Genomic DNA, 14,484 nt, shown 5'->3' on the forward strand with positions numbered 1-14,484 from the left:
AACCCTTGGAAGTAATGAGGAGGGAGTTGGTAAGCGAGTGCTAAACAACTTTTTGGCTATACCATATGTATAGCAACAAAGAAAATGAATGAACCACCACGGGAAGATTAGTTTCTGATTATTCAACGAGCATCTTGTATGTGAATTGCGTGAAAGTAGGATACTCCAAATTTAGTTGTTAAGGAATTTTATAAAACATTTTTTTTTATGGAAAAAAGGGTATACAAGATCTCACTAAATTAAATCTAGTCTATGAATCTTAGAAATAGTGAGAATTTTGAATCTCTCTCAAAGAAGAATGAAATTATTAAATTAAGGAAAGGATGAGATCAATTTAGAGGTACTTTTTTTATTTAATTTGGAATTAAAATAATTATAATAAACCTAATTCAATTGGTCCAATTTGGGACCGGCCGATAATTACCCATCCTACAAACATATCAAGATTAAAAATAGAATAGGGAGTGGCTTGGTCCGAGTTTAATTCCAAACCTATAGTCCACACGGCACATCTTGAATTCAATTTCTAACACTATGAATCACACGATGGCGACCTTCCCCCATAAGGGTTAAATGTCATGGTAAAGCCACAAACTGGTCATTTTTAATAAACAAAGAAAGAAAGTGGTGGATGGAGATTCCATGTGGGTTCCCTTCCCTTGGCGTTAGAGCATTTGAAGTGGAAGAGATAAATGGGTTTAGAATAATAAGCAACAAAAGTAGACTGATGGAGACTAAAACCAAAAGAGGGATTACAATTGATGCTTCATTTCTCACTGCCGCATTATGTTGCTGCTCATACTTTCTTTTCTTCAACACACACACACATAATATACACAAACAAGACGCCGCCTGTACACACCCTACAACTAAAATTTTGTACAGTTGAAATGCGAGAGTGAAAACACAACTATTTCTCACATTCCGACAAGAATTTCAGAAATTTCAGTCATCATTCCTGTTTACCTACAAAACAATACTACAGGCGATGCCGAGAAAATTGAATACGGTGCTCTTCGTCCTGCGTATCTTGAAAGGTACATCGGTATGTTGAGGCTTGTGATGATTGGGAAGATAACCAGCAACTATCAAGAGCAAGGATGACACAAGTATGTCTATCCACTATACAGTTTGATCAACACCCATCTTTTGATGAATATCAACAATAAGATCCCGCAGCTCAGGGAAAATTGAAACAAGTGACAGTTCAAGTATTGCATATGCAAGTTGCTTTATGCAGATGGTAGACTGCACAGCAGAATAATGCAAAATTAACATGTTTGTTTTCCTTGAAAGAAATGACATTATTGAAGAATCCGTCAAACTTAAATTTCAGCAGACAATGCAAGAGGATGAGAGACTAACCTGAGTGAAATAATAAATGTCTCTTGCACAACGTCTGTACTGCCTATGCCCAATTAAGCTGACTAAGGCCGTTGGAGTTCCATCTGATAAAGTGGGGATCAGATTTTTGTGTTTTCACGTATTGGTCAAAGGAATTTATTAAATAATTACAAACGTAGGTCTGAAGTCTTCACACTAGTCTAACAACCAAGGCATACTATATATATATATATGAAAAATGTACGTTAGTATGCATATACAAAGAAAGTGGCAGAAGATTCGTGAGTTATGTCACAAAATTCTATGCCAAGAACTTTATTACACCTTTGTGACAACTGACTACAGTATATCTCCCAAATTACAATCTAGACTCACATCCCTATAGAATTAGTACTCCAATTCATTGGATTCATGTCTGTATAAGATTGTAAGTTTCGTATGAAAAGCGATGATTAACTTATATCTAAGAGCAACATACAAAAAAGGTTGAAATCTCACACCATACAAATCTTAGAATTCGAAGTTTAATATAAGCCCTTATTAAAAATCACCAAATAAATGAATAAATATAGCACAGATGTTTGACTAAAACTACACAAGGCAGTACCATTACCAGGAAGACTAAGGCTGCAACCTCAAGCTAAAACACAGGAACACTAACCAGAAATAGATAAAATTAACTACTCACCAAAGAGCATTTTCTTGATGTCACTAGCTCTACGAGCAGCCTCAAGCTGCTGCTCAAAAGACCCTGGTTTACCAGCCTTTCTTCCACCAAGATGACTTGCATTATGAAGAGGGTTTTGGTTGTCATCTTGAACATTGCCGATTCTAAGGAAGAATGTGCCATTGGGCCACAGAACCTAAAAAAACACACGATTATTTTTGTCAGAAAAAGTCACATGATTAGAAAGCAAAAATAAATAACTCTTTTCCTTTCAAATTTCTAAAATATTCCCTTGGACTGCAAGAATAATTATACATTGAAAAGAAATCTAGGAAAGACATGCCAAAGTTATGGTGATCAAGAATTGGGAGTTCAAAGAAATTAAAACTGAACAAACGGGAGTACATTAAGTGGCTTGGTTCAAGTGTAAGCAAAATGTCTTCAAGCTTCGAGAAAGATAATTCTAAAGAAACAAAGAAAAAAAAAAACCTCTATATGTGATTTTTGCACAGTAAATTAAAAACAAGAATGGGCTTCAAACAGGAGTTGTCTTTTACTGGTCAACAATATTCCCTTTAAGCAATGTAGATTTACTTTCTGTCGGGTTCTTAAGCTCACCTACAACCAACATCACTTTTGCAATTATAAATAATTAATCGTAAGGGCATAGTTTTGCACAGGGACTGAACCTGCCGAATGGAACCACCCAACAGGCCTCATCCCTCTCCATTTCAGTGCCTAGGCAAAGGTGACTCTATTCACGTATGAAACACAGTTACCATAATATAATGTGGTAGACAAATAAGCACCAATAAACAATTTGTGTAACTATTCTTTTGCAGTATTCAATTAATCTTTAAACTTAATGCTGCTAATCGCATATACTGCTTAGACCACTAAGTTGATATATGCTTTTACAGTAAAATGAAGATATTTATGATTGGTTCAGTCCTTACATCTTTAAGCCAATAAATTCCCGAAGCAATAACATCCTCCCTCCGAAGCCAATGAATCTGCCTCATGAGCCAGTCATCAATAGCATCCTCCATCATTAACTGCAATATTTGTTTTGACATCCAAAAGACCTGTCTTCTGCATCGACCAAAGAAAACATGTGTAAAAGACCAGTTATTTACTCTAATTACACACGTTCCAGCACTACTTTGTATATACAATTCAGCCCGTATATGGGACTTTGCTTACATACTAAAAGGAATAAAGAAAAGAAGCTTATAAAGTTATAAACAGTTACTCATACAGTCATACACCGAGAAGAATAACAATACATTCAGAAAACCATAGTTATTGAATGCAATAAATACAAATGAGAAAAGGCTTATCCATAAAATTTAAAAACCATGCTAGAACAAACTAAGTAATAGGATAAAAGCCTAATAAAACTAAGGAATTATTACTCATACACCAAGAAGAAAGCAAAATTCGTTTGACTTGAAAGAATAGATTCAATAAATGGGGAAAATAATTGGATGAGATGAGCAACCGAAAGAAATATAAGCACAACAAAGAGAAATGGCATATCGAATAACCGAACTATAAAAACCTTGCCCTGATGGCATATGGTATTGGTTACTTTCAACGTTTTCAAAAAAAAAAAAAAAAAAAAAAGAAAGAAAGGCTGGATGGCAGGATATTTATTGTTTTGTTGGTTGGACTGCTGGACAATGCTGTTCTACTTCACATACTTTATTGAATGAATTTATTATAATACTGGATACCAATCATGCATGTCCACAATGCTGTTATCCAATATCAAGTTACTAAAGCCGATTACATACCTGAGGTACACTTGGCAAACTAAAAAGACATCAAAATTAATGATCAAGTCAATAATGAATACAGAATCATGCAGCATCAGAATATTCCCTTGAACTATTAAAAAGAAAACATGATTTCCTAGCAATGAATATAAATAAAAATAAATTTAATTTAAGGTATGAACAGCTCACCTCAGCCAGCCCCTTTTTTTAAGTTGAAACACCTTGTCCACTAGATTCAACAGAGGCACGCTAACATTGGGTGGAGTCCACTGAAAGAAAACAAGTTGTAAAGATCCAGACACAAAGATGTCTCCCAAAAGAGCTGTGGTATTTAATTAAAAAGATATTGACTAAAACTGTGATCTTCAAATAAATCAATAGCTTACACTGAGATCTAAAGTTAATACATGCAACTCACTATTACCCTGACAGCAACCTTTCCCCAGTCAAGATATTATTTTCTTATGATTTACATGTCCATATTAATTTACTGAATCGCATTTCTAACTTCATCTTTATACTGAATTTCCATGGGTAACCATCTGTTGGAGCCTTGAGTATGCTTGAACCCATATCAAGGTTGGAAACTTTGAAATCTTGGTGAACTAGATTAATTATTCTGGTAAAGATGTGAAAAACTTGACCTATACTTTATAACCAAAGATTGAGACTGTTAACCAGGAAACAGGAGGATCCAAAGTCTGCATAGAGAATATCTTTATGATATATTTTGTTCATCAAAATTAAGAAAGTGAAAAAGTGGAACCAAGATAAACCTAGTAAATACTGGTGGCACAAAATAGTTAAGCTATGTTTTTGTGTGCAGAAGAAACTGAAACATGCCACAAAGAGGAGATGATGAAAATAGGAGAACGGGATACAAGATAAGGTATTATCAAGAATGATGAAAAAGGCCAGACATGAGGCCAGCCCTATCACCGAAGCCTTTTTTTTAACAAATTGAGTTAACTATGGCACACTTTAAGGTGGTTTTAACCTGAAGCTTTTTTCATAACAAATTGAGTCAACTATGGCATACTTTTTAAGGTGGTTTTAACCTGATCTAATGATACCAGTCAGCCCTATCAAACACTATTAGCACTCTAGTGCCTTACATACCAAATGAAACTTTGAACCAATAAGAAATTATATACTGTAACCAACAAAGTACATTCGGATATCAAGTATCATGACATGACTAAAAATGCTTAAAGAGAATGAACTCAGATGAAATTAGTAATACCTCAGGTGGCATTCCAACTGGATCCTCCAGAAAGCCACCCTCACCAACTAAATAAGCTTTCTTCTCCAAAACTAAGCTCCTTGTATGTACAACCCGAGGTGGATAGCTCTTCGAATTCAATTCATTGTCTGAATGCCACCCATTTTCTCGAGTACCAGATCTGGTTTCTACAGGGTCACAACTTCTATCTTTATCACCTTCCTCGTTATCCGAAAAACTATTTGTTGACTCTGCTGTATTTTGCCTAAAACCAAGTACACCTGTCTCATCTACATTCGCAGACAAGTTCCATTCAGGAATTAAAGACGAGGACTCGGCTGTGGGACCAACAACCTTACGCATTAACCCATCTGAAACCCCTTTGAACTGGCGTACAATGTCATCCACAGCATCATCCACATTGACTGCTTGAAGCAAATAAAAAAATTTAACTTGAAAGATTAAAAACAAGAAGCAAATATGAGAAATCGCCACAGTATTAGCAAAGCCACCAAATTATGAAAAAAAAAGGCAGGAGATTAGGATCTAGGACTAGAAGCAATTCTAGTGTCACCCAAGGGTTTCAGAATTTACAAAATGCATTATTGAGGTTTTTTTAACATATATTGCTTTCTGAGATGTACTTTGGCAATCGAGACTTTGTCTGTAGTAAATAAAAGAGCAAAAGTTTAAACAATTGCCTTCTAATGAATATCCTGTCATGAAAGGTTTAATGGTCCACAATATATAAACGAAAAACTGTTCTGAGCCTCAGAAAAATATATTTTACAGGTAGCACAGCATGTCCACCTGAGTTCTCCATCCATGGCAACTACTCTTGATTAACCACCATTAAAGCCTGATTTACCATCTATACTCGATCACTGATTCCCACTACTAACCATATCCTCCATAAGATAACTTGAAAATCCTTTCAACAATTTTACTCTTGCGGCCTAAGTAACCATTTATCACAAAGCACTATACCTCTATCAAGTTATGCACCGCCTTAGAAGTCTAAAAATAAAAATAAAAAATGAATCTTACTGGAGTAGGGGCATCCCAAATCTCCCTCCATGGAAAACCCTCTTGATTTGATCATATCAAAGCCAACTAAGTATTTATACAGGTACTGACTAATAACCACCTATCATAAAGTAAATGGATAGAACTTGTCAACAATGTTCTATCGTTGAGGAATCTCTTAACTTCATGTCTCTCAAGCTGGCAATCTTTATATTTTTCAATAAAGTTTTATGTTTAATAATCCAGCTAAAAAACAATTACATTGTATCAAGAACTAAAGTAACTTGCCTTGCCAGCCACAATTGTGTGCATGAATGTGGGTATAATGGGTACTAATTTGTGAGTAAAAACAGGGTCAACCGCAAAAAATATGAACAGAAGTATACACAAAACAATCAAGTAAAACCACATACCCGCAAGAGTTCTCATCACGGAGGGGGATTTTCCAAACGAGTAATTCTAAAAGTGACACAAAAGATAAAAGATACTGTTCAGAGAGAGACAGACAATGATCATCTACTCTAAAATTCCATGTTAAGAAAATGAATACCTTTGACGAACCACTTAAAAAATCCCACACTTCATGCTGTTCAGCAACATTAGCTATTGACAATAGATCCTGGGAAAATACAGCAAATTAAAGCAACGGGGAGAGGAAAGAAAGTGACAAATGGGGGGGGGGGGGGGGGGGGTGTGGTGAGAGAGAAGAAATACAGTGAAGAACCTACATCATACCTGTAGATATTTGTCTAGCTGAATACATCGCTGATGAACAAAAGCATCCTCTGTGCTTGACGAGAATATTCTTTTGGGTGGTAGATGTAATGTGTAATTTGGAATGTCTTTAAGATGGCGATGCAGTCGTTCAAAATTTCTATATCTGCAGACAGAAATAAAAAATAAATCAATCAAATTGAGAAATCAAAGAGTACAACAACAACAACAAAGCCTTTTCCCACTAAGAAGGGTCGGCTATATGAAACCTAGAACGCCATTGTGCTTGGTTATGTGTCACTTCTTCCGTTATATCCAAGTACTCTAAGTCTTTTCTTAGAGTCTCTTCCAAAGTCTTCCTCTACCCCTTCGGCCTTGAACCTCTGGCCCGTAATTGCATCTTCTAATCGGAGCATCAATAGGCCTTCGTTTCACATGCCCAAACCATCGTAACTGATTTTCTCTCATCTTCCTTCTATTTCGGCTACTCCTACTTTACCTCGGATATCCTCATTCCTAATCTTATCCTTTCTCGTGTGCCCACACATCCAACGAAGCATTCTCATCTCCAAGAAAACACAGGGACACTCGTATCTTTTTCTAGTGAGGATACCTTCACTTTAAGAAAAATAAGGACCACATAATGGTACCACCCACACAAGGATAAATTAACAATTATAAATCTTAGCCATCTAATTGTTGTCAATTAAATAGTCAAAGACAGTATATCTTGTAAATACAGAAATGAGCACGATGATAAACAAAGAGCTAAATATTTCTATTTAGCTCATTTTCAAAATGATGACCGCTGAATGCAAACCCAAAAAATGGATGGTTTGCATCACAGCATTACACTGCAGGTGAGGACTCAATAATGTGGTCCTTACTTTTATTTAAAGGAGGACATCCTCATCAAAGGTGGATTCTGCATAGAAGTTTGTGTCTGTAATATTTTTTTATGTAGAAGTGAGTGCATACATGTATTGTGCAGGCATGTAAGTGTCCGTAATAAAAAGAAAAAAAAGAAATAGATGAGAATGAAACCTTCTTTTCACAAACCAAGTGCTGTTTTCTGAATCTGTAACTGCAATTGAATAAACTGCAAAAGATTTTGACCCAAGTTTCTCAAAGTATGCTCCCATAACCTACAGAGACATATATATTGAACAAAAAGTCAACTCAGATTCAGAGCATGTGTGCGATTCAACATATTCCAGCACTCAAGAAGCTGAAATGGTTGGCATCTTGAAAACCTATGACATCTACTAAACCTTTCCAAAATTAATATATCCCATCAAGTTTCAATGTAATGCTTACCCGGCACCTGAGCTTGGGAACTTGTTGTCCCACACTGTGGACTACCATCTCTGAGGCACTCTTACTAATACGGTCTTCTCTATGCCCGCCAAACCCAGGGCTATAGAACTCTGATATGATAGACCCTCCACCTTCTGTCAATGCTATTTTTGTGTCTGGTTGGATTTTCAAAGCAGAAGTGCTATTTGATCTTTTAAGCCTACTTTTACTTCCATCAGACGCAAGGTTTCCAATGTCCTCCAATTTATTAACAAGATGCCCTGGATCAGCAAATGATTCTTTACTGGGGTCTAACAAGAACTCCATCTCCTTTTTGGTCCCAGCACTTAATTGAGTATCTAAACTTAATTCACGTCTTAGCTTCACAATAGATGTATCTTCCATTCCTGTAGAAATTTCATGCCTGTCGTCAACCATTTCTTTCCCCAGATTTCTAGCAGGAACAGCACTATCTATTCCAGAACACTCAGGTATAGGTTCCTGAACTCCTCTAATCCTTTTCTTGTGCTCTTTACGTTTGTAATTTCTCCCTTTTGTCCACATATTTTCAAGATTTTCAGGAGCAAGAACCTCAGTCCTTCTCTGTGTTGCAGCCTCCAAAACTCGTGCCCAGTCAGCAGGCCGTGGCTGCAAAGGATCTTCCGGGGATTTATTATAATCCGAAAACACTTCTCTCTGATTGTCAACTTCAGCCAATGTCAAATCAGTGTTTTGATTAAAGGTTGCATATTTCCTCAACGGAGAATCTTGATCATGTACACCCCCTGCAGCTGACTGGTCCCCACTTACCACTTTACTGATTTCCTCTTTAACAGCTAGCAAAATATATTCTATCAATTCATTGATATACCTGATTAAAGGGTAACTGTAAGTTAAAATGGCTAAATTCCTTTAACAGAGAGAAGATAAATGAACATGTGTAACATATATCCAATTAAATTGATAGTGAAGTTCATTACTATGATGTTTTTACGCATACACAACCATCTGTACAATCAGATATTACATAAGCTCTAAACAGTGGCATAAATAGATTAGGATAAAATAATAATAACAACAATACCATTACAATATAATTTTTGTACCACAGTTCTGTAACATATTTTTTAAAAACCCAGACAAAAAAAAAAAGGATTAACCCAGATCGCCTTCTCTATAGATATTAAATGCTAGATACAAAAGGACAGTTCAATGCTTCTGAACATTTTTGCATGACAAACCCTTTTAAAAGAATTTAACACCCTCTAGACAAATAATAATAAGACACAACACAAAATAATGATAAATCAATATTAATATGATATAACATACCCAGGGCTCGCAAAATTCAAAACAGGTTGAATTACTAAGTTTGTTAGAAGTTCTCTGGCAATAGATCTAACCACTGGACATTGAGCTTCTCGTGGTCTTAGCACCACAGCTAATACCCCACCCATTAGCCGCTGAAGAACCTATGGAAGATATAAAAAATCAGCCTATGGAAGATATATGCAAGAGATAAATTCCAAGAACAATACTAATTCTGTTGGAACACTCCACTCACACCTTGTACTCACTCTCGGGTGATATCAATGCAGGATGGAGCTCCTTTGAAGCCATGAGATGATGTTTTAACCTTTCATCTCTCTCCTCTGAAGACAACGTTTTCATAACATCAACACCTATAGCTGCTTGGTTTCTTCTAAAAAGTTCTATATGATCCCCTATTAAATCAATAATATCCCTGAAACATAAGACAACCATCAATTATGTTGCTTTAACGATAAAATCTTCCCAACTTGCAAATAGTTCGCTTCTACAAGAAACAGAAGGGGTACCTTGTTAGCAAGTCAACAAGGTTTATCTCCTTAACTCTTCCGGAAACTTCACCCAGAGCATCCATGATTATCGCGCGTATCTGCTCTGGAGCCTCCTTGTCCGGAGTAATATCTGAGTACCACAAATCAATCACGAAATCCTTCAAAAGTTTGTCAATGAAATCTTTCATTGCGTCCTCTACAATTGGAGAACCAATTTTCCTTTTCCACTTTGGCAGTGGAGGCCCAGTAGAAAGTCGTGGATCATTCAAGGACAACTGTTTCTTCTCCAGATGAGACAAGTATGACAGTGGGCGAACAGGTTTTTGACCCTTCCAACGGAATTCCACATTATTCAATAGAATACGTAACATCGAAACCAATACAATTGATAAGGGTAAATTCATCCACATTGATTTACTTGAATCTGAAATGAATGGCAAAAAAATTGGAGTCAGTCAGGACAACACTTCTGAGAGTGAAAAGCCAACCACTTTTCACAGCACCAACATTGAATAGCCTACCATAAATCTACTAAGCATTTCGATTTAGCTGACTTTAATATACATACACCGAAATAAACATTAAGCTTCAGCTTAAGTTAATAAAACACATGTTGAAGAAATCAGGAACGAAACAATGTATTTTCGCTTCATTCTTTTGTCTCCGAAACGAAATGGAGAATCATCAGTTAGCAACTGATTCCTAATTCTTGGAACAAAAAGCCATCATCTTTTTGAACCGTACAACTTCCATACAATCAGAAATCATCAAACCCCCCCTCGAGAAAGCATCAAAATTCATAAATTACGTCAAATTTGTACAAAAACATAAACCAATAACGACAGAAACTCAAATTTCTATCAAATTGGAGTACTTACAGGAAAGGAAGTAGGTAACACAGAAGACAAACAGGGCCCACCAAACCACTCGAAGCTTTATCTCCTCGATCAGATCCTCTATGCTATTCAAGGCCTTCATCTTTGTTCCCAGAAACCAGAGAATCCCAACCCTAATCCACCAAAGGCAAAACGAAACTCGACCTCAATCAAATTACCGCAAAATCCGAGTCAAATCCCTTGAAAATTCAAAGCTTCAGCGCCAAGCAAGATCGAGCATGGACCCCGCACCGTGGACCCTGACTGCTAGGGTTTTGTTTGGTTCGCCAACTTTTTCGGAAATTGCTTACGGAGTTACACAGAAAGAAGAAGGAGACGAAGAAGAAGAGGAAGACTAATTTGGAATTTGCTTCGTTCTACAATTTTGTTTTTGTGTTTTAGGTCAGCTTTTTTAATTTGTTTTATTAAATATTTTCACTTTTTTTAACTAACATTATTTTTGGATAAAAAAATTTAAAATTATTAAAGAATTTCAAAATGACAGAAATTGAAATGACCGGATTTTATTTTCTAGAATTTGTTAATTTTCTTGGATGGTTAACCTAAAAGAATAATGGAATTGAATACGGAATTTGTTATTTTTATACTCTCAATCATTGAAATTGAGAAATGACACCTATTTACAAGGAATTTAAACTTGAGAATTGAATGTCCCAAATTTCAAGTTTTTTTTCCACGCAGAAATTCTAAATTTCTATGTTTGGATCTTCCATGGACAGCCCATGGTATTTGGGAATATGATGCAGCAAGCTTAATTTCAACTCGAACTCATCGGTTTTGCCTTGGGCTGCTAGAGGGTATTGAATGCATAAGGGTACGGCATTGTCCAATCCCGAAGCAGAGAGTTCCTTGATTGTTCGATTATCCACAGCCATGGCTAATTCTTCCTCTTTATCTTCTTCAACTCCATATTCAGAGCTAGAACTAGGTGGATTAGATTCTGGCTGCTTCCTCTTTCTTCTCAAAGAAATTGTCGTCAAACTTCAAGATATTTGCACTAATAGGTTGAGAACTTCAAGTCATAAACTAGTACCTAAAACAAGGAAAACAAACCACAACAAAATCAGAAAACAAAACAAAACAGAAATAAAACTAGAATGAAACTCACGACACTAACTAGGGGAAGATTAGCAATTTTGCTAATCCCCGGCAACGGCGCCAAAATTTGATGTGAAATATTCCAACACTCAAAATTTGATGTGAAATATTCCAACACTCAAATTAAGTATGGATCGTTTTAGGCCGGGTATTAGAAGGGATGCTAATCTACTCAATTTAAACTTTAAAACATTAAACTAGACTCAAAAACAGAAAACTAGACTCTTATGACTCAAAACTGACCAAATTGACTCAAAACAACAAAACTAAGTTAAAAAGACTCTAAACAACTACTAAAGAGTGATTTGGACGAATTCTAAACTAACTTGACTCAAAATACTAAATGGGGACAGATTTGAACGAAATTAATTAGGCGGTCTAGGCAGACGCCTCAGTAGCTCTAGGCGCCATTTCTTAATTTTCAAACACCTAGCCATTAATTGGGACGGTGACTAGCCGCCTAGGCGGTATTAGGCGGAGATTTTTAGAACAGTGGCAAAGGGTGAGATTAAAAAATTATAAAACACATTAAAAATAAAAATATCAAGTAATTTAAAAATACCAAACACATTAAAAAATTAGAATAATTAATTCACAAATATCTCGGAGGAATGATAAAATAAAAAAATAAAATATAAAAAAAAACTTTGGATGCTTAATTTGGTTAATTTTTTTTTTAATTGTTTTTGTATTTTTTTTAAAAGTGTTATTGACACTCTAAAAATCTCATTCTACAATACTCACAAATATTTTTTTTTTAATATAAAAAGTTTGAAATTCAAAAATAAGAAATCTTAAAGTGTGAATAATAATTCTTCTTTTTTTATTGTTAAAAATGGATCTAACAGTTAGAATACACAATGCTCGGAACACCAAACAAAAAAAAGAAAAAAACAAAGAATTCAGACTGTGTACCGGGTATCCCCTGCTTTGTTCTCTTTCCGCCCACTGATTCACACAACCCGCCGCGATTTTGCTTCATCGACCCGAAATGCCACCGCCTAATAATCCGGTCCCACATTGATGCTTTCCACCAAAAATCACCGTAACTTCTCTTTAACGCCAGGATACAACCACGTCGACATTAATCAACGGCCCCTATTTCTCTGTTACCCCCTTCCAACACAGTCCTGTAGTATTATCACCCCTTAAAAGTCGTACCTGAGACTTTAATGCTTATCCACTCCGCCGAGCGTTTCTAGTATAAAATAGCATTAGCATCTCTTTCCAAATTCCGAATCCAATCCGAACCAGTCCAGTCCGGTCCAATCCAAGAGACAAGGTAGGGATAATTTGATTTGGTGTGTGTTTGGACACGATGATAAGGTCAGTCATGCTTCGATCTTGTCCGTCGTCTTCTCCTCTGCTCCGAGAAGCTTATCCCACCACGCGATCATCTCCGTCGTTGTTAACGGCAAGAACGCCGAACTTCACATCCACTGTTTGTTCCTCGTCGAGAACTCCTTCTTATATTCCAAAGCTCGAGCCTTTCAGCCGGTCAAAGTTTGAGCGCGGCATTAAAGACCCGCCCTTGATCGAAAAGTGCGAGAACGAGCTCTCTGGTTCGTACCCATCTCCTAAATTTCAGTTTTTTTCATTGTTTTTGTTAGTTAATCTGAATTGAATTTTGATTTATGATCTGATTTTGTTATGAATTTTTTCGATTTATTGATTCAATTTCTGTGGTTTTGGTTCAGACTACTGTTCGACGCTGGAAGGAGACGAGTCCTATAGCTGCTGGAGAGCATATTTCGAGCTCAAAGATCTCGAGGTATATTTTTAGCTTTCAGCACTTTCTTTCCCAGTTGGATAGACTGTTTGGTTGCTGAGAAAATGGAGCATTTTTAAAGACATATCCTTCTCGATTTTTTTCGTGCAGAAGGAGATGCCAAAACAGGATGTGGAGAAGCTGATTCTTCAGGCAGGAGGCGTGAAGACGTTGGTGGGCTGCCTACACGGGATTGCTGCAATCCAAAAGGAAAAGAAGTTGGGATTCAAATCGGCAAAGCCGTCGAACGTGGGAAAAGGAGAGAGAGAGTGTCCGATACCAGATGGGTTGCCAAAATCGGCTGATGAGCTGGAGGAAGAAGAAAGAGGAAGAATGCCGGATTCACCCTTCACCAGGCTGCTTAGAATCAAGGGGAGGCACCCTGTTTGGTATTCTCCGACCCCCGACCACGAAACAGATTAGAGGGGTTTAGAATATCGCTTTGTAAAATCGGCTTGTAAAGTAATAAGTTTATATCTTTGTTTATTTTTGTTGGGATTAAGTTCAAGTGCTAAGTTGGATGTATGTATATGTGTTATTAGGTCTAGGCTTTGTAAGTTTTCTTCATCGAGAGTTGAATTAAATGAGGTTTCTTGTAATTTTGTGAGATTTGCAATGTCAAAAACCTTATCTTCTTTTGTTGCTAAACAGACACAATCAACCTTATCTCTTATTGTTGGAGACATGGTTATATAATTCCAGTCTAACATCGTGATCATCGCATTCCTTCTCCCAGCAAATAAATGTTGGATTTATTTAATATAAATCAACCTTTAAGTGGTGTACTACATGTAATAAGAATGTAATATTGAAAAATAATGTTAATTGTGATTTGATCTCTTAAAGATATCAATC

At 36.4% G+C, this 14,484-nt stretch overlaps 2 protein-coding genes across 2 annotated transcripts; one reads left to right on the plus strand and one right to left on the minus strand.

The window, feature by feature from the left end:
- Positions 1 to 735: 735 nt before the first annotated feature.
- LOC103402277 (uncharacterized) lies at positions 736 to 11,144 on the minus strand. The gene is made up of 15 exons (XM_008341014.4): positions 10,746 to 11,144; positions 9,886 to 10,291; positions 9,614 to 9,791; positions 9,380 to 9,519; positions 8,069 to 8,918; positions 7,796 to 7,896; positions 6,773 to 6,917; positions 6,588 to 6,656; positions 6,451 to 6,496; positions 5,033 to 5,436; positions 3,979 to 4,058; positions 2,968 to 3,103; positions 2,033 to 2,207; positions 1,366 to 1,448; positions 736 to 1,248 (listed from the first exon to the last, which is right to left on the minus strand). The coding sequence occupies exons 1-15, from the start codon at positions 10,843 to 10,845 to the stop codon at positions 1,123 to 1,125; spliced, it is 3,039 nt and encodes a 1,012-aa protein (XP_008339236.1). The 5' UTR covers positions 10,846 to 11,144; the 3' UTR covers positions 736 to 1,122.
- A 1,862-nt stretch (positions 11,145 to 13,006) lies between these two features.
- On the plus strand, positions 13,007 to 14,264 carry LOC103402278 (CCG-binding protein 1). Its single transcript, XM_008341016.3, has 3 exons — positions 13,007 to 13,423; positions 13,559 to 13,632; positions 13,741 to 14,264. Exons 1-3 carry the CDS (start codon positions 13,180 to 13,182, stop codon positions 14,050 to 14,052), a joined length of 630 nt encoding a protein of 209 aa, XP_008339238.1. The 5' UTR covers positions 13,007 to 13,179; the 3' UTR covers positions 14,053 to 14,264.
- Positions 14,265 to 14,484: the final 220 nt, after the last annotated feature.

This window comes from Malus domestica, chromosome 10 (assembly GCF_042453785.1).
Source record: "Malus domestica chromosome 10, GDT2T_hap1".
NCBI classification, from domain to species: domain Eukaryota; kingdom Viridiplantae; phylum Streptophyta; class Magnoliopsida; order Rosales; family Rosaceae; genus Malus; species Malus domestica.

Excerpts from the sequence above, each read along its gene's own strand:
- LOC103402277 (XM_008341014.4), bottom strand. The coding sequence starts at position 10,845 with ATGAAGGCCTTGAATAGCATAGAGGATCTGATCGAGGAGATAAAGCTT. Across the intron at positions 10,292-10,745 it reads TGTTACCTACTTCCTTTCCT|ATTCAAGTAAATCAATGTGG; the intron begins GTAAGTACTCCA and ends CATTCATTTCAG. Across the intron at positions 4,059-5,032 it reads CAGTTGGAATGCCACCTGAG|TGGACTCCACCCAATGTTAG; the intron begins GTATTACTAATT and ends GTTTTCTTTCAG.
- LOC103402278 (XM_008341016.3), top strand. The coding sequence starts at position 13,180 with ATGATAAGGTCAGTCATGCTTCGATCTTGTCCGTCGTCTTCTCCTCTG. Across the intron at positions 13,424-13,558 it reads GTGCGAGAACGAGCTCTCTG|ACTACTGTTCGACGCTGGAA; the intron begins GTTCGTACCCAT and ends GTTTTGGTTCAG. Across the intron at positions 13,633-13,740 it reads TCGAGCTCAAAGATCTCGAG|AAGGAGATGCCAAAACAGGA; the intron begins GTATATTTTTAG and ends TTTTTCGTGCAG.